The 21,396-nt window shown below is 40.0% G+C and overlaps 1 protein-coding gene and 1 long non-coding RNA gene across 2 annotated transcripts in view; one reads left to right on the forward strand and one right to left on the reverse strand.

Annotated features, from left to right (window-relative positions):
• Positions 1-726: 726 nt before the first annotated feature.
• tfec (transcription factor EC) lies at positions 727-13,100 on the reverse strand (the record flags this gene model as incomplete). Its single annotated transcript, XM_020614373.1, has 8 exons — positions 12,928-13,100; positions 8,767-9,021; positions 7,965-8,063; positions 5,849-5,969; positions 4,645-4,701; positions 4,444-4,519; positions 3,362-3,509; positions 727-1,125 (listed from the first exon to the last, which is right to left on the reverse strand). Coding segments are annotated over exons 1-8 (1,209 nt in total), but the record flags the coding sequence as incomplete, so codon positions are not given.
• A 2,506-nt stretch (positions 13,101-15,606) lies between these two features.
• Positions 15,607-21,396, forward strand: part of LOC109968247 (uncharacterized) — a 15,809-nt gene continuing 10,019 nt past the window's right edge. The window contains exon 1 of the long non-coding RNA XR_002276073.1: positions 15,607-15,708. This is a non-coding gene — a long non-coding RNA (uncharacterized LOC109968247). The remainder of the gene's footprint in view (positions 15,709-21,396) is intronic.

Below are 21,396 nucleotides of genomic sequence, written 5' to 3' on the forward strand. Positions count from 1 at the left end.
ATATATATCCTTTTTATGAAAAGAGGGATTAAAACATTTATAAATACATAAACACGCATTTAAGAAAGGAACATGTTAGGCATTGTGGTGAGTACATCTGTTATTGTTCATATCTTTCTTAAGACACAACTGGCAGTTCAAATAAAGCACACCACGCATTCACAATCTCGACTAACGTTTTTGGAGTCATAGTATTCTCTTTTTTTAAATGACAGTTTTGACTGGTTTTCAGTGATTATTTTGCATGTTACAGTGTACAGCTACCACGGTGTTTGTCACAACAACAGTAGGCGCAGTCAGTTGCATTATGTACATAAAGGCTAATAAGTGCCTCCCTTTTTCTTGTTAATCTGTTTCTGCTCTGCCTGGGAGGCAGATAAACAGTTTGGTGGTCTATATTACAGTTAGAAAGAGCAGGTGGTGGAGCAGGAGGTCCATGGGATGTTTCTGCTTCCACTCAGCTTTAGAGGGAGCAAGCTTTGGGGCTAGTCAAGCATTAACACCCACCCCATCAACAAGAACTACACACTTAGAGGGGAACTGTCAGGTGCTGTCATTTAAATTACTTGCAACCTTGTGTGTTGTCATTACCGTAAGCATGGAGCCATGAGCCAGTCTGTGTATGCCTTTTACAAATGTGTTGTCATGAGAAGACAACAAAAGTTAGTTTTGGAAGCGGGCCCCCATTATAGGTCTTCAGCCTCTGCAGAACTGAAGCTGCTCCTGCGGCGCAGACAAGAGTGGGTCAGTGCCAAAGGGCGAGAGTGGGTTATCCATCAGGATCTCATCCAGCCGGTGCTCCTCCTTGAGCGTAACACTGAAGAAGTCTGTGAAGTGGGACAGTGGGTCGGAGAACGTGGTGCAGCTGTCTGCACTGGTGATGCAATCCTGTGGCCTGTCAGCAGCAGGGATGGATGGCACATCAGCCACCCCAGGTATCCTCTGAAGGTAGTCACTGTTGAGGTCCTCATGATAGACAGGCAGCTGCGGGGGCTGTTGGGCTTGTGTAGACGAGTGTTGCTGCTGTTGCTGTTGTTGTTTAAGGAGGTGGGAGGATAATTCAATTGCTCCCAGGGTTGTAGCCATGTTTGGGAGGCCATGTGCTTGTGCCTGGATCTCAAGTTCCTGGAAAGGAAATTAAATGATATCTTGAGTTAAATATGGTATCAATCTCTAAAGTATTGTTGAGAAAATCACCTACTTACTCATTGCATGTTAGTGTCCTAATGTCCTAAATTGTAAGCACATTTGCCATAGCAATAGCAAACTCCTCATAGTTTTTTTGAATCACCACCACACCTTTTTCACATCTCCTCCACATTTTGACGTTATGTTGGGTTTGGGTGTTGAAACATACTCTTCTCCCACACACAGCTTCTTATCACAGTGTATTTGGTCAGCACTAAGCACCCATCACTGTGATCACATCTTAACCTTTGCTGACTGTTCCTTTATCATCAATGGCGGTGAAGGTTTCCAGGATTGTTTTGTCAGTTATGAAGATGATTACAGATTTTTGTGTTCTTCCCATCATTGAAGTAAACAGAGATAAACCACAATCGGTGTGTGTGTGTGTGTGTGTGTGTGTGTGTGTGTGTGTGTGTGCGTGTTAAAGTGTGCAAGTGCATGTGCTGTGCTTTGTGTACGCATATATCATTAAAAAAAATTTATGTTAACAGGCATCATCTACAGTCATGTCCACAAATATTGGCACCCCTGCATTCCCAAAAAATTGTTGCAATCACAAATTCTTTGGTATTCTCATGTTTATATCTTTTGTTTGCACTGGAAGAACACAAAAGCAGAGAAGAAAACCTAAATCTGATACATTCCACACAGATCTCCAAAAAATGGACTGGACAGAATTTTTGACACATTTTCAAAATCATTAGAAATAGTTGCATTTCAAGCATGTGATGCTCCTTTATTTTGTAATGAAACATGCCTGTAGCGACCAACAGGTTCTGGCAATATAGAAATCACACTTGCACCCAGTTAAAATGGAGAAAAGTTGACTCAACCCTTGTGTCATGTGGACCACACTGAGCACAGAGAAAAGAAGAGCAATGAATTGTTTGAGGATTTGAGAACCACAATAGTGGAAAAGCATGGACAATCTCAAGACTCCAAGTCCATCTCCAGAAATATTGTTGTTTCTGTGTCCACTGTGTGCAACATTGTCAAGAAGTTTACAGCCCAACAATGGATTGTTCAAATAGTGGATAAAGAACCTTGATCAACTTCCAAACTAATTCAAGCTGACCTGCAGGCACAGGGTGCAACTGTATCAGCTTGCACTATCCATTGCCATCTGAATGACAGCGGACGCTACGGTAGGAGACGCAGGGGGACCCCTCTGCTGACACAGAAACATAAAAAAGCCAGACTGCAGTTTGCCAAAACTTTTCTGAGCAAGCCACAGTCCTTCTGGGAGAATGTCCTGTGGACAGATGAAACTAAAATAGAGCTTTTTGGTAGAGCACATCATTCTGCTGTTTTCAGAAAACAGTCAGAGGTTATGTGTCTTACTGCAGGACAATGGTTTCAGACAAGGTGCTGGAGAGTTCTGAAGTGGACAGCAATGAGTCCAGATCTAAATCCCATAGATCACCTGTGGAGAGATCTCAAAACAGCAGCTGGGAGAAGGAACCCTTCAAATCTGAGAGACCTGGAGCAGTTGGCAAAAGAAGAGTGGTCCAAAATTCCAGTAGAGAAGGTGTAGGAAACTCACTGACGGTTACAGGAAGCTGATTTCAGCTATTTTGTGTCCTGTATGCAACCAAATATTAAATTGATTGTGTCAGTAATTGTGTCCAGTCCATTCTTGGAGTTCTGTGTGGAACTTTTTTCTCGGCTTGTTGTGTTTGAAGGCAAACAAAAGAAATAAACATGAGAATACCAAAGAATTTGTGACTGTAACAGTTTTCTGGTAGAAACGGTGCGTTATCTGACAGAAATGCAGGCGTGCCAATATTTTTAGCCATGACTGTATTTCTAATCTGTGTTTATTTCCACTGTAAGAGCTGCCATCATGCTACAGTGAATGCTAAATTCATCAGGTAATTTGCACTGTATTCTCTGAGATTGGATCAGAGAGAGGGTTGAGTGCAAGGGGTGGAAAGACATCATGTAAACATTAGTGTAGGGATTGTAAATATTCGAAGGTGGAAATTAGTAGAAGAACAAAGTACGTTTGGATGATGGAGTCGGGTGGAGTTGACAGAGTGAGTGCTCTGATGTTACCAGACATCATTCTTTTTCTCAGTATTATTGTGATGTATTTTGTCAGTCAAGTTTTATTACTGTGTATACCAAAACCACAAAACACACTATACATATGCAGTCAGTTACATTTTATTACCTGAATCCTCAGCTGCAGCCTCCTGTTCGCTTGCTCTAGCTTTTTCTGTCGACTCTCTAGCTCCCGAGCGTGCTGCTGCTCCTTCTGCAGCCACCTTATGTACTCCACTGAGGCCTTCAGGATGGTGCCTTTGTTCCAGCGCATGTCGCTGCAGAAAGGAGAAATGTAAAAGATAACCTTTTACACAGAACCCCCTGATGTCGGCAGAATATCCTCCATAGTGAGAAAAAAAAAAACTGGGAGAAAAGTTTCAGCACAGATTCTTTCCCCCCCTTTTATGATATGAAAAAGAAATGGTGATTTACATGGAGCAATTATTCACCCTTGGACATTACATAGACACACTGAATGGGAATTTTAATAGAATAGTTAAGCAGCTATGGGCCGAGTCCATTTTTGTACCTCCTTGTTCAGTAAAATTAATCCTCGAGTAAAAATAGGTGAGGGTAAATGAGCTAAGTAGCAAGACAGGGGGAAAAAAGGAGCATTGGACTTAAGACGCTAGAGTGCAAGTCATTCTTTTGCAGATATTATTGCTTTTTTTAAAAAAAGGAAAGGAGAGCTGTAGTAAAATTGGCCTTTTCCACATGAATGAGACATTGGTCTGATCAGCGCTAATATTCTCTTTTATCCTATGTTAATGGTACAATGACAACGCTAACCTTCCCTTTAAATTTGAAGCAAAGTTCAACTGTAAAAGATGGCCAGTGGATTTCAGTTCAGCTCGACACGCCATCTCTATGTTCCAATTGTGCTTCAAACTTTGATTCAAATAGTGTGGCCTCCTGCTTTGCATTTGACCCTTTGCTCATCACTCAAGCTTTAAGCTGAACTGCCGGGACCCAGTAAGAGGATGTACATCTCTTGGAGCGTAGACTGCAATGTAAGTTCAAGTGCACCCTTGAAATATGACTGAAATATGCTTGAGCACTCATTTGAATTCAGTGAACAATGTTCAGAGTGTCTTTGTGCTTAGAATTTAATACACCTCCTTGCCAGGCAAGTTCTTGCAGTTTCTGTGACAAAGTGAAGCGAACCAGGGCATTGTTGCAGTAAATACATTTAAGTATTTTGCAACTTACGGATCATTTGACTTTGGTATAAGTGTCCCCAGCTCCTTAATCCTGTAGTTGATGTTGTATCTTCGCCTTCTTTCAACTAAGCAAACAGAACAAAAAGAGCCAGAGATTAGAACACTGTTAGCTGCTGTGCTCAAGGCTAGCCACAGCTCATTTTCACATGATAAACTGTGAGGAAGCTGAAAGGCAGAGGGAGACACTTACTCAAATTATGGTTGTCTTTCTTTTGTCTCTCTTTAGCCATCATCCTTGTGTCATGTTCTGTCAAAAAGAAAAAAATTAAATCACAGAGGGGAACAAACTGATTAGCCGCGCACACTAATTTAGAAACTGAGAGACAACTAGCACAAACCACCATAAAAAATTCTATTCAGGAGACACACAGTCAGTTGCTTTGTGGAAGTTCAGTGCTAGGGTCAGCCAGAATGTGGAGTATCCGTGCACCAGTGTACAGCAGACACAAGTTTGACATCCTTGCACATACACACACCGAGTTTAACCCCCTCAGCATGTCTAAAGCTCATTGTGGAAGAAATGGTGACCACTTGTCCATCCTGGAAAGGGACAAAAATGCCAGTGCACCCGTATTTCTATTCACATTATTCCAAATTGCATAATTGGAAACCTAAGATTAGATTTCCCAATTTGTCTCTGTTGATTCAATCAAAACAGTTTAAAGTCTGTATAACAGCCCATTGTCATCCCTGCCCACACTCCAGTGAAACAGACTGCAATTTACTTAGAGTGAAGGGTTCTTTAGGCATCCTTTCTCTTTCCTAAATTAATCTGGTTTTTTTGCTTGATGCGTGGCATTAATAATCAATGTCTTAAAAATCCTTCTGTGCTCTTTTCTACCTGTTTTTACTGTATGGCATATTAACGGAACCGGTGACAAGCAGGACAGTGTGTGTCAAACACGGAACACAAGTCAACTTACACATCTTGTCTGTTTGCCTGACACCTGCAATTTGACTCAATTTTAGCAGAAACAGGCACGAACAACCTGTTGCTATTGATAGATGGTAAATCATCTTATACTTGTATAGCGATTTTCTGTGCATTGCAGCACACTCAAAATGCTTTCACACTATTTGCCCATTCACACATTTGCACTCCCATGCACTCAATCATTCATACGCCAGTGATATCACTGGAAAAGCCAGGAATGCGTTAGGAGATGACCCTACCTCCTGAGCCACAGCCACCCCATAGCTACCTCGGATACACTCTGCTCTTCTACCTAAAATGTCAGTGCTTAGAACTGTTTTTTTTTTTCTATATAATTCCCCCAAATGCCTTCTTCTAACAAAATACCTTTGTGTGGTTTTTAACTTATACACCAATGTGCACATGTCACAACGCGTTAATTGGTTAGTTGTTTGATCAGTGCTATGGTATGAGTTCATACCTGTGTATTCCCTTTTTACTGTGAGCTTTGTGTGGTTAGATGTGGGACTCATTCGACCATTAGGGGCGTTATTACCTTGTTCACCCCCATACACGTCCAGCATGCTGCTACTGAGGGACACCTAGGAAGGAGAGAGGGGAGAGAGAGAGAGAGAGAGAGAAGGTTGGTCATGGGGCAAGCACTTTTACATTTTACAAGCACATAAACATGGAAGCCTTTCACACTACAATACAAGCCACAATACAAATAGTTTTTTTAGCTGCTGTGTGTCTTTGTTTAGCTCTGACAAAAATTACAAGAAGCAAGTGGAGTGTTTAGAGCCTTGCAGAGAAGGTTGGCAGCCCTGGGGCCTGTAAGTTTGGACCTCTCAGAGGGACGTAGTACCCACATGTCTGCCACTGCTGGAGAGGGCAAACCTAGCACTGTAGAACTGCTGCCAAACCCATATTGCCTGGTCGTCTTGTATTGCAAAGAGTAAAAACAACTTAACGAGGTCGGTAGGTTCTCACCCTCCGGTCGTACTCCATATGACCCTGACCTCCAACCCAGGCTTGCTGCACTCTGAGGTTTGGTTTGAGCAGACATAATGCCTTGATCTGCCAATGCCACCATTTTCAAAACCCCACCAGCTGAAATTGCTCCTAACACAAAGATGTGCTCTGTGTTGAAAATAGCATCAACAGATGAAAAGGCTTACTAGGTCAACTGCATGAATAGAGGCAAAACTGTTTTCCCTACGGGTCTCTGGGAAAGTATGCATCACTTTTGCAATAATGATGCCCTTTCACAGATGGGCGAGATGTCAAGATATAGCACACTGACATGTGTCTAATTCACATTTGTGTATTTATGGGAAAATGCTACGGGAGACAGCATGGGTTCCAAGATGTTATGCTGATCCGCGACATGTGTGTCAAATCTAACAGATAGATTGGTGAATGTCACGAGGCTTCATGTCAGGTCATGAGATGGGAAATGGAAAGCAAGACAGAAAATTTGAAGATGAGGAAACTAAACAGAAGAAACCAGACATTTCAAATATCTACAGTTGGTTTGGTTTGCTTGTGCATTTTTTTTCCACATTATCTCACCAAGATGAGATAAAAGAGGAGGAGGATAAGGAGGAGGAGGGAACAAAAGGGCTTATCAGAATGAAAGATTGCAACAATTCCCCTACTACTCCTATTGTAATCACTTCAGTCCCTGTCCTGTCTGTGTTCCTGGATGTGTTGACATGGTGAAATGGTGTGATGCATCGTACTGCATGACTAATTAGGATGAATTGATCCATTTAAGCACAATATCATTTCTGAACAAGCCCACAGGGAGTGTATGCATTGGGCCAACCCAATGGCTCTCCAACAAAATCTCTCACTCCTCTCTCTTCTGTCATGCTTCTGTTCTCATTTGAAACTTCCTTCCCCCCTCCCCCTTCCCCCATGCTTTATCTTTTTCTGCCCATTCTCATTCCTTTCCACCACAGTATGTGTGACAGATGTGGTTCATGCTCCAGTTCACTTTGTGTGTATTATTCTTTGTCTGCCACCTAGTCTCTGTCTTAGGACAGATTTGCAGGAGTTAGCATCCCACAAATTCTAGCTGTATTATCAGGTGTTGCTTTGTTCAGTGGCCAGTTGGACCCCTTGTCCCAGAAAGATTTGAATCCCATCATGGCTGTGAATCACACTGATAGGATGGGCAAGTTAGACAATTACATTAAATTTAGCTTTTACTATAATGATATACCTCTGTGCACATCGCCCTTCTTATTAATGTACTCTTCATTGTTAAACATCTTGAGTAGTGTGAGAAATGTTGTTAAGCCCCAGTGAACTTTGACTCATGCCGGCCCTTAAGCTGACCTCAAACTAAGACAGGTCCTAATTTTCCCAGATTGCTCAAGCTTGCACTTAAATGTTAACCCATTTGAACTTAAAAAGAGAAAAGTTATTAATAAAGAAATTTAACATGATATATACCTGACTGCAGTAATGTGAACAGGTTAACAAGCAATGGATACGTTACAGAAATCAATACAAAAGACCTTCACACCATAGATAGCATTTTTAAACACTGTTATTGTGTAGCTGTTTGAACAATAGTGATGCATACTTACATTGTTTTGCATTATGTTAGGCTCCATGCAATCCAAGCTTCCATCATCGAAACCGGATTCAAGGCTAATTAGGCCATCAATAACTTCATCCATTGGAAACTAAAAGAGAACAGTCATTTCAATATACTCAGTGGACAAAGTGTTTATATTTGCATTAGAATACTGGCCAAGTCTAATATTTTGAAAGTTCAACATTCAAACCAAAATAGACTAGTTCTGTGCTGCCATGTTCTCAAATTAGTTAGTTGGCAAGAAAATCTGTTAGCAAACTAGTTTCCTCATCGGAGATTGACGTCTGAAGTTACTGCTGAGCACATCAGGGAGAGAGGGAGATTAGTAGTGACCACTTTGTTTAGGTGATTAGTTGGAACTAACTCCCTTCATTGCTGAGATTTTTCTAACTGAATCATTTAGAAATTTAGTTATAGTCAATGAGTGGGATTTATTCTGCATGTTGACTGTCTATGACAAAGTGTCAGCCATGATTTATCTCTCTTAATTTGATAGAATGTAAATAGCAGATATTTTATAAAATGCTATGAGAAAGTAACTGAACAAAGTATTTGACAGGAATGTACATTGTTGGCAGGAAAACGTGTCAAGAATGTTGTGAAATATGCAAAAAGTATGACCTATAGCTTGTCTGTAGGTGGCCCAGTCTGTGGTTCAAATTTGTTGTTCCAATTTCATTCTTTTACAGCCACCGTCAGGCACGTTTTGAGTTTTTTCAGTTTCACTTCTATAAATTTGGTAACACCATAAGTCACATTCATACTGTTTCTTTTTCTCTAAGTTTTCTCACCTCACTGTCATGATTGGCCATGGTATGCAGGGTAACAGGGCTGTTGGGGTTGCTGCTATCGCTGACAGGGGGCATGTGCCCATTCCTTATCATTGGCACAGTGGCCAGCGGCTGGCCAGGGATGTGTGGATGTGGCATTGCATGACCCTGCCCAGCCGAAGAGGCCAGCTTGGAGCCCAATGTCAAGTACTGCTTGCCTTGCTGATTCTGGGTCTGGTGGAAGTGGAACTTGGAGTTCTCCAGATGGCTCTGTACCTGCAGAAAATATAAATCATACATATATTCAATAAGCTGACTAAATAGAAAATCAGTTCAGCAAGAGTTAGACTGCATTTTTTGCAGACTACTGTCAGTGGCCGAAAAGATAATCTCATTCAACACACAGAAATAGCTGCAAAATAGCCACAATTTTCCCATTATTATTCAGTCATGCAGAGCAAATTTACAGAATTACAGCAGCACTATATTCTGTAGACTGTAAGTTAACGTTCACATTAGCGTATGTAATGTCTGCCAACTTTTTTATGAGAACTAGGACTCATTCTTAAGGTCATATTCTGTAACTATCAGTTTCTGACTGAAAAATGTAGTGAATAGCAAAAGCCTCCTCACCAGAATCAAACTGAATTTGCCAAACATAATACTTAATCTTTGATTACTTCTATAATATATTAAATAGTATTTACATATAGCCAGCATAGCCAGCTGTCCAGATTGCCAAACCAGTAACAAAAGCCTTACAAATACATTACATTAAAAAAAACTTAACACTGTCGAACAGAACATTTTACAAAGCAATTCAGAATTTTTAGAATTTTGACATTCTTACATTTGAAGCTCTGGTTGTGTTCCGCATCATGTAGTAACTGCAGTCAGTTAAGTGTGGCATTCTCAGCAAAACAGATAAGTGTCAGTTTGTTTTGTTTTCATGTAGCAGCAGGCCAGCTTTATGGATCCAGGTGTGCTGCTGCTATCCTGTTAATATGCTGGCTTCTCAGCGAGGTTCTGTCTCTCCAGTCCCCCTGCCATTCTTATGAAGAGCCCCAAGTGAACTAATTAGAATGTTTCGTAGCTTGATAATCACTTCAAACACTGGACTGTCAGATCACTCAGAGTTTGATCACTGCAGGATATTTGCCTTTAGTGTCACTAATTCATCCAGGACCGCCCATTTATGTTGGGCTGACCAATCACAGGTCAGCTTCCAAAGTCCTCTGCTCCAGGGGCTGTAGCAGCACAATTGACCCTTGTTCCCCATTGGGGGTTTTAAATAACCCATCTAATGCCATTTTTAACCAAGGCTTTTCATTCACTCACTGTTTTCAGTGTAGAGACATTAGTATTTCCCAAACAATAACTACAATAAAACTATTCTGGAAACTATTTTGAGGTCTTTATTACTGTAAGTTGATGGCTATTTTCACCTAAAAATGTCAAATTTACTAACTGGCCTGGGGCTCACAAAGAAGCTTGATGTTCTAACTTTATTAGTTTATAGCATGTAAAGTAATTTTGGGAATACTTCATAATAATGCATGTATTGTTAGCATTAATTTTATAATGGTAAAGTTGTCAGTTGTTAAAGGTCACCTAGTCTGTTTTTTTACACAGAATTAAAAACACAACAAAGCAAAAGAAAAAACTTCATAATAAAAGTGTGCTTCATAACACGATACACCACTGTATTTTTTAAAGTTTCCATACAGATACTTTTTTCATGACTAACAGCAGCTAATCAGTAAGAAATACTAAGAAGCAACAGTGAGGGTGTAGCAGATTCACTAGTCTATACTGTTCTACTTATCTGAAGGATGATATTATTAAAGTAGGTTGTATTTTTCATCTTAACTATATCTTTTGTAAGCCATATCTGCGTCCATAATCATGGTGCCACTTTCAGAGCATTTAACCCAACAAAAATAGGTGTCATTTATCAAGCAAAATCAAAGATAATCTGAACATTAAGCAACTTTTTCTGAACAGTGGCCACTGCAGCTACTAGTGAAAGTTATGGGTTAATGCTAACTGACAAACTGTCTCGAGCTAAAATGCAGAGCTACAGTTACAGAATCACAACTGAGAAAAAGTCATAAAGTTTGCTTAAAATTTAGCTAAGGCTAGTTGCCATTCGCTACTGGTCATGCCACATCATAATGCAGTAGCAGCAAAACCCCTGACTTAATTCCTTATTTATCTTTTATTGCTTGTAATTTCAATTTTTAAGAGGTGTCAATATCGTCTCAAAACTAAATTTGGATTGATTAAATAAGTAGTTTGTATTGTAGGCATTTCATTATGTTTTCAGACATCTAGCAACAAGGGAAGTTTTTATGAAGTCAAATGTCAACTAGCACAACCCTGCTAAATCATAGGGACTTTTAGCTGTGGCGACTTTAGGCTTTGTACTGAAACTCAGCATTAAATTCCCCTTGTCAGCTAGACTAGCTGCCTTTATTCATTCACTTAACCAAGCACAGGCTCATCATAATACTCAGCTTGTTAGTAGTGACTAAGAGCTCTTATCTGAATTCTCCAGGCAAAACAAGATGTCAGTTGTTAACTAATCAACATATTTTCCACTAGATAGCGGGAGGGATGCCACCATTGCTACACACCACATCTGCCTTCTTTGACAGCAGATTGTTCTGCTTTCACTTCAATGTTCTCACTACTGTAAATACTGGAGACTCGCTTGTTATTCACATAAGGGAATCTTATTATATTTGAGATGTAATGTTGCTTCAGTCAACAAGGCTAACCTTGACAATGGAAGGCCTGTGCACATGTGAAAAAAACATGTTGAAAATGATCAATGCTTGCCATACACATGGACAGAAATGAGATAAGAATCTAGTCAATTAAGGGTCAAGTTTGGGATTGCTAAGACCATTCTGACATTTCAGACACTTCAGTTTTCTTTTTCTACTGACACCAGCTACAACAATTGAGGCAGTGTTTGGGGTAGTGGTTGAAACAAGGTCATAAGTTCACTTTTCATTTATTTCTGACTTGCAAACCTAAAGTTTGTAGGCAAAAACTCTCAGTTTATTCTGGTCAGTAATTGCATTTGTTGATTTTTGCAATATGCATGCAACAAAATTTTTGTACATCCCTTCGGTTTATTTTAGCACATTTGCTTATTTGTGTTTTATAATAGTTGAATAAAAAAATAATATTTGTCCAGTTTGGTTTTGTACTTCCTGTATCCTATTTGAAGATATAGCTGATCTGCATCTTCCTATTTTCATTATTCTCATTACCAAATCATTAAGGTTAAGATTTAAGAATCAGACAATGCCCTCACTCCACACACACTTGCACCCTACTTCTCTTTTTCTTTCTCAATAAAACTTTTCCTGACTCTTTGACTTACATAATTCAAATACTTGCAGAGGTTTTAACCACACAGGAATGCAGTGGGATAATCACCTTTAACAAATACTCCGCTCTGCTCTCCTGTGAAGTTACATCAAGTGTTTTTTGCACCAATAATATATAATGTGATTGATTTATGCAGGAAACCTGCAGCTAAAGCAATGCTCCAATAAGAACTCTATCCCCTTTAATAAAAAGTCACATCCATAACCTGCATTACAAGATAGATAGGCTCTTGCCTAACCCAGTTTCAATCTTTCCCAAGTTCTCCTTTCACTTCAGTATAATCCAACAGTTTATGAAACACTGGGTGATGGTGACATTAAATAGCTGTACACATTATGGAGAAAACCCAGTAGGAGGTTTGGATTCGTTTCTGCAAAATGCTATATTTTACTTCACATTGACAGTTACGGAATGCAGTAGAGCTGCTCGATTATCTTTTCCCCATCTTAAATCTGTGAAGATAAGATGAAAGTGAAACAAAAACCCTTCTCAGGCATGGTTACTGTATTTTGCTGAGCCTGCTAACCAGAAAATAGCTATAGCCACGCACCATAGATTGCGAAACGTGAGGGAAGATAAGACTGGGATACCAAACTGATCACAAAATGTGCATTACATGGCTATTTATTTGTTATGGTTGTATTTGCATGCCTTTTATAATGCACAGATGATCTTTCTTGCATGTACACAAAACCAAATGCACACACAGTTACACACATTCGTTTTTTTTCTATCTCATCTTGCCCCAATTTCTCTGGATTGTAAAGTTTCTTCCCCTACCTGTAGAACCTGGATCTCTGTCAGGGTGATCACTTTGACCACACAACGACTCATGGCTCCCCAGAGTGGCAGCGTCTCCACCACAGGAGCTGCAAATTCTTACAAAAGAAGAACTACTATCACGGCTACAGCTGTCTCTCAATGAGACACAGGGAGAAGAAGAGGAAGAAGAGGTGCTGCAGCCTCTGCCCTCAGATTTTGCAGAAATATCTGAAAGGAAGGCATGACACATCAGCTTATTTGGGAACCGCACAGGCCATTTCCTGTGTGTGTGTTAGTACATGTGTGTGTTTTTGGTCAGGGAAAGGCCTGACACAGGCAGAAATACAGATGGCAGTTAAGGGGATTGGAGTGTGTGTGTGTAGGCATGTAATAAGTTGACAGAATGTGAGTTCCTGCTTGTGGATCACCACATTTTCCTGCTTGCAGAACATCCAGCCCAGGTCAGCACATTCTCCCAGGTTATCTTCATGACACCTACTTCCCTTGGAAGGCTTTGTAGCCATCAAACTACAGTCATGGCTTCAACTAGGGAAACGCACAAAAATGTAATCTGCGAATATGTGCAAATATGCTAGAACACACAGATGTACGCTCACACAAACTTATTATCATGTCCCGGTCACTGTGAGGCCACAACAAAGGCCAATGCAGGACTTCCCAGAATGGCTCTCAAAAAACTCCTGGACGCAGCAAAATCGACTGAAGTCCCAGACTTTAGATAATAAAAACAGCTAATGCCATTCTCTTCAGTCTAATCAAAAGCCAAGGACTTATTAAATAAAGTTGAGTGAAATTTTAAAATTCTACCAAACTCAACACAAAAAAAAATCAAGATTGTTGAGAAAATTCTGTTAAAGCAAACAATTTATTTTACTTGCACAGTGTTGCACAGTGCCACAAAAGTATTGGCATTACGGTCAGACAAAGCTAACACAGAATGCAAGCCACCATCTACTTGATTGCATTCATACATATAGATGAGTCCCTCATTTTAAGATTAGAATACAATCTAGTATGGTCCAATTTCCTTGGTTTTGAAAAACACAGTTTTATACCCTATGCAAATTCTGTGTTTGCTGTGTTTTATATCTTTGGATAAACTTTAATAAACATAACTTACAGACAGTGAATGTAATAAGGCAAATCAAATCAAAAAGAGTTCAATCAAGCCAGTTGAGATTATATTTTTAAAGAATCAGTTTAACACTGTTATGCCCAATAAGCCAGTGTCTCCCCTCAGCTGTTAAAGTGCAGCTTGTCCTTCATATGTGCATGGTGGATGACTTCATTACAGTAATTGATATGAAAAGGGGTTTTTATTGAAACAAAACAAATTTTTAGCTTCTGCTGTCTCAGTCCAGATCACTGCATTTCCTAAACTGTTTTGTTGTTATTTGAAGGTCACTGTGACATATGCTCAACTGTTCTTCATACTAGTTGTGTTTGTGTGTGTGTCCCTATGTGCCTGCAGATACATGCACACCATATGAACCTAGTGAAATATGTCATGCCAGGTAATGCTCGTCATGGGTTCTGCATTTGTTTCCACTACACTTGGCCCACTTTGGAAGTAAAGTCCGGGGGCTGAATTTCAGCACCCCTCAGGAGGAAGTATTAAAATCAGGTACCAGGAACCCGAGAGGGGAGGGGGTGCCTGTGCGCAGAAGAGTCACTGGTGATTGGTTAAATGTCCCCATCTTCACACCTCAAGCATTAGAATTACAAGCACCGTGTGTAAGCAGCCCTTCCCTCTAAAGAGAGACCAACAGAGAGAAAATACAGTTGAAAACATAAAGCAAGATGGTCCATGTCAGCCCCGAAGGCTATGCTTGGTGATTGTTAAGGGAAGTACGGGGTATACCACTCACTAGGTTCTGATAGTAGAAATGCAGCACAAGTTCATCATTACCCAAAAGTATACTTGTCTGCTTTTTGTTTATCTGATGCCTGTTGTGTGTATGCAGTCTATAAAATTCCTAGCTGGCCACTTTGACTCATCTTGGGGCAAGCCACAAGCGCTCACCATCTTTTAAACATCAGGGACTTCCTGTAAGAGTTGGCCTGCTTCTGAGACAATACTTCAAAGTGCATCTCCCACATCTGAGGTCTGTTTTATCCTGCTAGAAAAAGAATGCATAATGGATACAGCACCACTGCACTTTTAATGATTTTATATGAATTAAATATTATAGCCATTTTAACTGGAATACACATATGTGTTTGTGTGTGTTCATGTGTTTGCTATGGTCTGCCTCAAAAGAAATGTAAATTTAAATTCACAGTGATAGAAAGTAAAAGAGTACATTTACTCAAGTAATGTACTTATTTACAATTTGGAAGCGTCTCTACTTGAGCATTTTCATTTTGGGCTACTTCATACATCATCTTCACTACATTTGAGGTAATTATAACTTTTATAGTTATTTTATAACTTTAGTTACTACTTAATTTTCATCCTCATGTATATAGCTGGGGAGGACAAAAAATAGACACCTCTGAATGTCAGGGTTCTGTCCTACTGCTTCCTGTTTCAGACTTTTATTTTGCCGCCACTTCCTGTTCTGGGTTTATCTCTGTTATGGACTCTTTATAGTGATCAGTGCTGATTGCCTGCACCTGTTTTCACCTCATTATAAGCAGCCTTCTCCCATCAGTGACCTGCCAAATTGTTCTTGACTCCGTACAGACATTCCAGTGTTATCCTTGCTTTCATGAATCATGTTATTTACCCCAGATTGTTTCCTGACCACTGATTTCTGCCTAACCCTCCGGATTGTGGTATGTTGATTCTGTGAACCGGCTTCTTTGACCGGCTTCTTTGACCTCCCATTTTGGATCCCTTGGCTGTGTTCATTTGTGGGTATTAACCCTGGACTGTTGTATAATTTGGCTATTGGATTATGGACTATCACTGTGTATTTTCTGAGTGAGTACAGTAAAGCAATACTGTTTACTCTATCTCGCCTGGCTTTATAATCAAGTCCACCATTAATATTGTGGGTAGCTGTACTGGCCATCCCTGACACTGAATATATTGTTTTCTAGTGCAACACCACCTTTAACTAGGCTCTCAATAATTTAATTCAACATTTTCACCAAAAGCTGAATTATATTTTGAGTTCTATAAATACAAATGTTAGGGCAAAAGTGTTGCATTAAAGTGCATACAACTGTACAGGTGTGACTATTAAAGTGGCCGGGTAGTGTATCTCATGCAGTCAGTGTCAAGCAAGATTGTTTGCTAGCTAACACTGAGCTAATAAAGTTAACCTTATATTGCCAGACAAAAATATTGATATTGGACTATTCAGCATATGGTTAAGAGTTAACTTTCCACTCTACTACATTCACACTGTTACTTGCATTTACACAAAATGCTGACATGACAAAGGTACATGCAGTTCTTCAACTTAAAGGTACCCTTTGGAGGTTTGAGCACTATGGAGCCAGGTTTTTAACAAGTGGGACCTCTTTATATTGTGCATGCTGGTGTCATGTCTAACATATTCAACATGTTTTAGACCTTAAAATTTTTTTGTAGGAAAACAATGGATGTGTGTGTGTGTATATATATATATATATATACACACACACACACACACACACATATACATACATACATACATAACATCACCAAATTTGGAATCTGAGTGATGAATGATCTCATGCAAGTAACTGAACAGAAAGATGGAAGCACCCATAGGCAGGTTCAAGCCATTGCTTCAAAGTTACTGAGGTGTACAAAGCAGAGGACTGTGGGTAAAATGCCATGTAGTGGTTATGTTTCCTGAAAGCAACATCTCATCCTGGACCCTCACTGTCCAGTGAACTAGAACAGGATAGGCCAGCACTTGGCCCTGCTCTCAGAAAGCTGTACTGTACACAACTTTAATCTCTCACTTTGGCAGACAGTGAAAAGAAACTCTAGGGGGATCAAACTGTAACTAAGACGAAGTCTTATTAAAACTGTGCACGATTGTCCCAACTCACCAATTTAAAGGCCTTTCAACCCTGGGTAAAGGCCTAAATACAAAATACTCTGTGAAATCTGTGATACTCTTTGTCAAGGAATTCTTTCAATTCAGATTGTATGTTTTCTGGATTTATTTGAAACTCTAATTCAATCCATTTTTAGTTTTGTGCTGTATATGCTGCTTATACTGTATCAAAAGATTTAAGTGATCAGAACATCTATATTTGCAGCTAACTTTAATGATGGGATCATTTAAAAATATTTTCTGCCTGGGAACCAGACAAGTATGTTTATGATAACAGTAAAGTGATACAGATTCTTAAATTGAAAATGCAGACTGTAAGACGGTGTGAATAAACTAGAGTAAGGCCGAGAAGACAGACACAAGATGCCCTCTGACTCCTAGTGTGGTATGAGCCAACATCCATATTCTGTGGCATTGACGCTGTCTAGAGAATAACCTAACCCTTGCCACACAAGGCAGCTTCAATGCAAAAACAAACTAACTAATAGTCACAAAAAATTAACACTTTTTTTTTTTTTTTTGACTCAGCAGGTCTCTGGAAACTGAACACCTTTGAAGATCAAAATCAAATATTTCAGTGGACATCCTTTGAAGTTTAATATAGCATCAGAAAGTGATTCCTACTCTCCCTAATCAAAGTAAAGTGCATTTGTGCGCTAAATTTATCGTCCACTGTTCAAAAGCTTTTGGTGGAGATGTATTGATTACTCCTTCCTCCCCCTGCCCTTAACATGATTGTGAGAAATGAAATAATGCAATAGTTTAATGAGAATTAAGTAGATAATCAAATCAACTTTGACCTTACCCAAACTAATATGTGGTTTGTACTGTAGACAAAGAGCTGTTTGTTTGCTCTATTCTGTCTTTGTGCTACTGCTTTTTGAACAAGTGAGCTACTATGACAAAGGGGAAACCCAACTACAACTGGGCGCTGCTCACTCTCCTCTTCCCCCACCAGTGTCAGTGCTCAAGTATGTACTGCAGGCATTGACATAATGCATGCATGAACTAAAAAGAATGTTGACTTGCAGTCTTTTCTATACTCTGTTTTCATGATATAGTAAATCACATCAGTAAACCAAAAATAACCATAAGACTAATTCTGGAGGTAATAATCATCTGATCACTTTCATCCTGGAACATTTGAGCTTCACATTGATTTGTGCAAAGATTGCGACATTCCACCAAAATAAATGATCGTTTATTCTTCCTCTTTTTCCCTTTCTCTCCTTTGCTCTCTCCTTCTGTCTCTGCCTTATATTACTCCCTCACTATCTCTTTATCTATAGTACTCTCCATCTCTGGTTATGGTAATGATCAGCTGTGCAGGCAGAGAACACACCTGTATGAAGCTAACATGAGATGACAACAATCTTTTCATCACAATGGGAAGTCCCAAAGACTTATTTAAAAGGCCTATTTCAGTTGACATGGCTCAACCAGGTACGAGAAACCTTTCGGACGGACTAGGAGAAAGAGAAACACTGTGCTGTAGTCAGCCAACAGGATATTTCAGTGTGTAAGAAACAGTAAGATATTTCTAATAGAATTATGTCATGAGCAGACAGTCACGGCAATTGAGTTAACCATCCCCCCCCCCCTTACAGAACCAGACACACCATGAAAGAATAGTGTGTGTGAATGGAAGTAATTTCACATGATCTGAGGTTTTTGCTGTGAAACCCTTTGAGAGTTATCAGTAAATTAAGTTTGCGAAAAATGAACCACATACACTCCAAAGTGAACTGAGGGTGAACCATGGTCAGGAAACATTACTAAACACACAAGAAGCATCTACATACCTGAGTTTATTTCGTGTTGTATACTACCATAAAAATTGTGCATAAAAATATAAATCTAGCTGTAATAGTTGTCATATGCAGTTTCGAAGATAAAATACTATCTGGATGTGTGAAATTGTGAACTCTGGCAAAGCCAGGAAAGAGACAAAAGCCTGTTCATAGACTCTAATAGTCACTCTTATAACACATACTGTTGAGTTTTTTACTTTGAGTGAAAGTCCAATACCCATCAACTTATGGCCAAGTCATGTTGTTCCATACATGTACTATAGGAAATTCTCACTGAGAAAACATGCATCTGTTATCTGACATAAAAATAATGAAATTACAGTTACGAGTAGGTGTGTGTGTTTCACTTACCTGTCTGTACCATTTATATTCCAGCATTGTGACACTTGTGAAATTCACAAACACACGCAATAAAAATTGTACTTGTACCCTTGTCACAACTAAAAAAACAGAACTTTTTTTAAATAAAAAAATGTCAAATTGTTGCTCCCTTCTCAACACAACTGTACAACTCTTACTTCCCCCCTGTGTGGAACTGATGCTGTCAGGACATTGGGGGACAGGCAAAATCTAAGCCATTATACACATTTTTGTACACATGCACTGGCAAGCGTACACACAAAGCCCAGATTCTCCTGTTGAATTTTGGCACTCCCAGGGCTTACGACCTGTTGATAATGAACCTGAACCCATTATTTTGAGTCAATGAATTGAAAGAAATAGGGCAAAGAATGAAAGCCACAGGGCCAATTAACAGTGTTCTTTGATGTATCACCCTCAGTCGCCACTCAGCTAGACTGCTCTGCGCCTTTTGTCTTTATCCCCTCTGTTATTCATTAATTATTCTGAGCAGGGTCAAAGTTCATATGGCTAATTGTGCAGACCATCTCTCTTTGAGGATGGCAAAAGATTTGCCCAGCACTGACACTCCCCCTGACTGTGCCCAGCCACCTTGAATTATGCCAATTCTTTGATTTTTTTTTTCTCCATCTCTCTGTTCTATCATTGTACTAAACTGTATTTCTTTGTCCTCTCCCCCTTCTCTGCACACTCTCCTCACTTATTAGCACCTTTCCATCTCTGTTCACCCTTATCTGTTGCACATCCTTCCCATCTCCACCAGAGTCATCCTACACACCACCATCCAATGCTGTCTGGCTACACTTTCTTCTACCACTACTTTGCAGTCACTAATCTCTCTCAGATTGCCTCGTCTACATAGAATGTAGTCTACCTGCGTACTCCTACCTCCAATCTTATATGTAACTCTGTGTTCCTCCCTCTTCTGGAAATAGGTGTTAACTACAGCCATTTCCATCCTCTTAGCAAAGTCCACCACCATCTGTCCTTCTAGGTTCCTTCCTTTAACACCAAACCTGCCCATCACTTCCTCATCACCTTTGTTCCCTTCACCAATGTGCCCGTTGAAGTCTGCCCCAATCACCACTCTCTCCCCTCTGGGAATACTCTCCATCACCTCATCTAACTCACTCCAGAATCTCTCCTTCTCTTCCAACCCACACCCTACCTGTGGAGCATAACCACTGACTACATTCAACATTACCCCTTCAATTTCCAGCTTCAAACTGATCACCCTGTCTGACACTCTTTTCACCTCTAAAACATTCCTTACAAGCTCCTCCTTCAGGATCACCCCTACCCCATTTCTCTTCCTGTCCACACCATAATAAAACAGTTTGTATCCCCCCTCCAACGCTTTGCTACCCTTCCACCTGGTCTCCTGCACACACAGTATACTGTGTATCTACCTTCCTTCTCTTCATCTCCATCATGTCCGCCAGCTCTCTACCTTTCCCTATCATTGTGTCAACGTTAAGAGTCCCTATTCTCAGACCTATACTCCTGCCTTTCCACTTCTCTCTCTGTCTATGGATCGTTCTACCTCCTCCCCTTCTTTGACCAACAGTAGTCCAATTTCTGTCAGCACCCTGTAGGTCAACAGCACTGGTGGCAGTCGGTGTTAACCCGGGCCTCGACCGATCCGGTATGGAATTCGCACTGATGATCTGCATGTTTAAATTTGACATGTTTTTATGGAGGATGCCCTTCCTGACGCAACCTTCTCTATTTATCCAGGCTTGGGACTGGCACAGAAGTCACTGGCTTGCAACCCCTGTTGCAAAGTGCAATAAAAGTCCCTCTATTTTGACTTTCCAGAAACAGCGTTTGCAGCCTTTCAAATGGATCTTTGCCATTCACGATAAATTTCACCAGTGCTTTTAAACCATATCATTTTTTGCATTTCCTCTGCCACAAGAATATTGATCTATTAAGCCCTTTACAGACATTAGGATTGTACCAGACTGAGGATTTTGTCGACTATCAGTCAGCTCTTCAGTGTGACTATTCGATTATTCATTCTTTTTCTTATTTTAATATATATTCTTATTTATTTTTATATATATGTGTGTGTGTGTGTGTGTGTGTATATATATATATATATATAAAATCACCTTCATTTGGCCAAGTATGTTACACACTCAAGGAATTTGTTTCCGGAACAGAACCGAGGCAGCCATCTGCGGCGCCAACTCACACTGATGGCTCTAACCATTGGCAACTTGGGGGATCAGTGTCTTGCCCATGGACACTTCGACATGTGGACTGGAGGCACCGTGATTCAAACATCCAACACT

Source organism: Monopterus albus, unplaced genomic scaffold (genome assembly GCF_001952655.1).
Source record: "Monopterus albus unplaced genomic scaffold, M_albus_1.0 scaffold145.1, whole genome shotgun sequence".
NCBI classification, from domain to species: domain Eukaryota; kingdom Metazoa; phylum Chordata; class Actinopteri; order Synbranchiformes; family Synbranchidae; genus Monopterus; species Monopterus albus.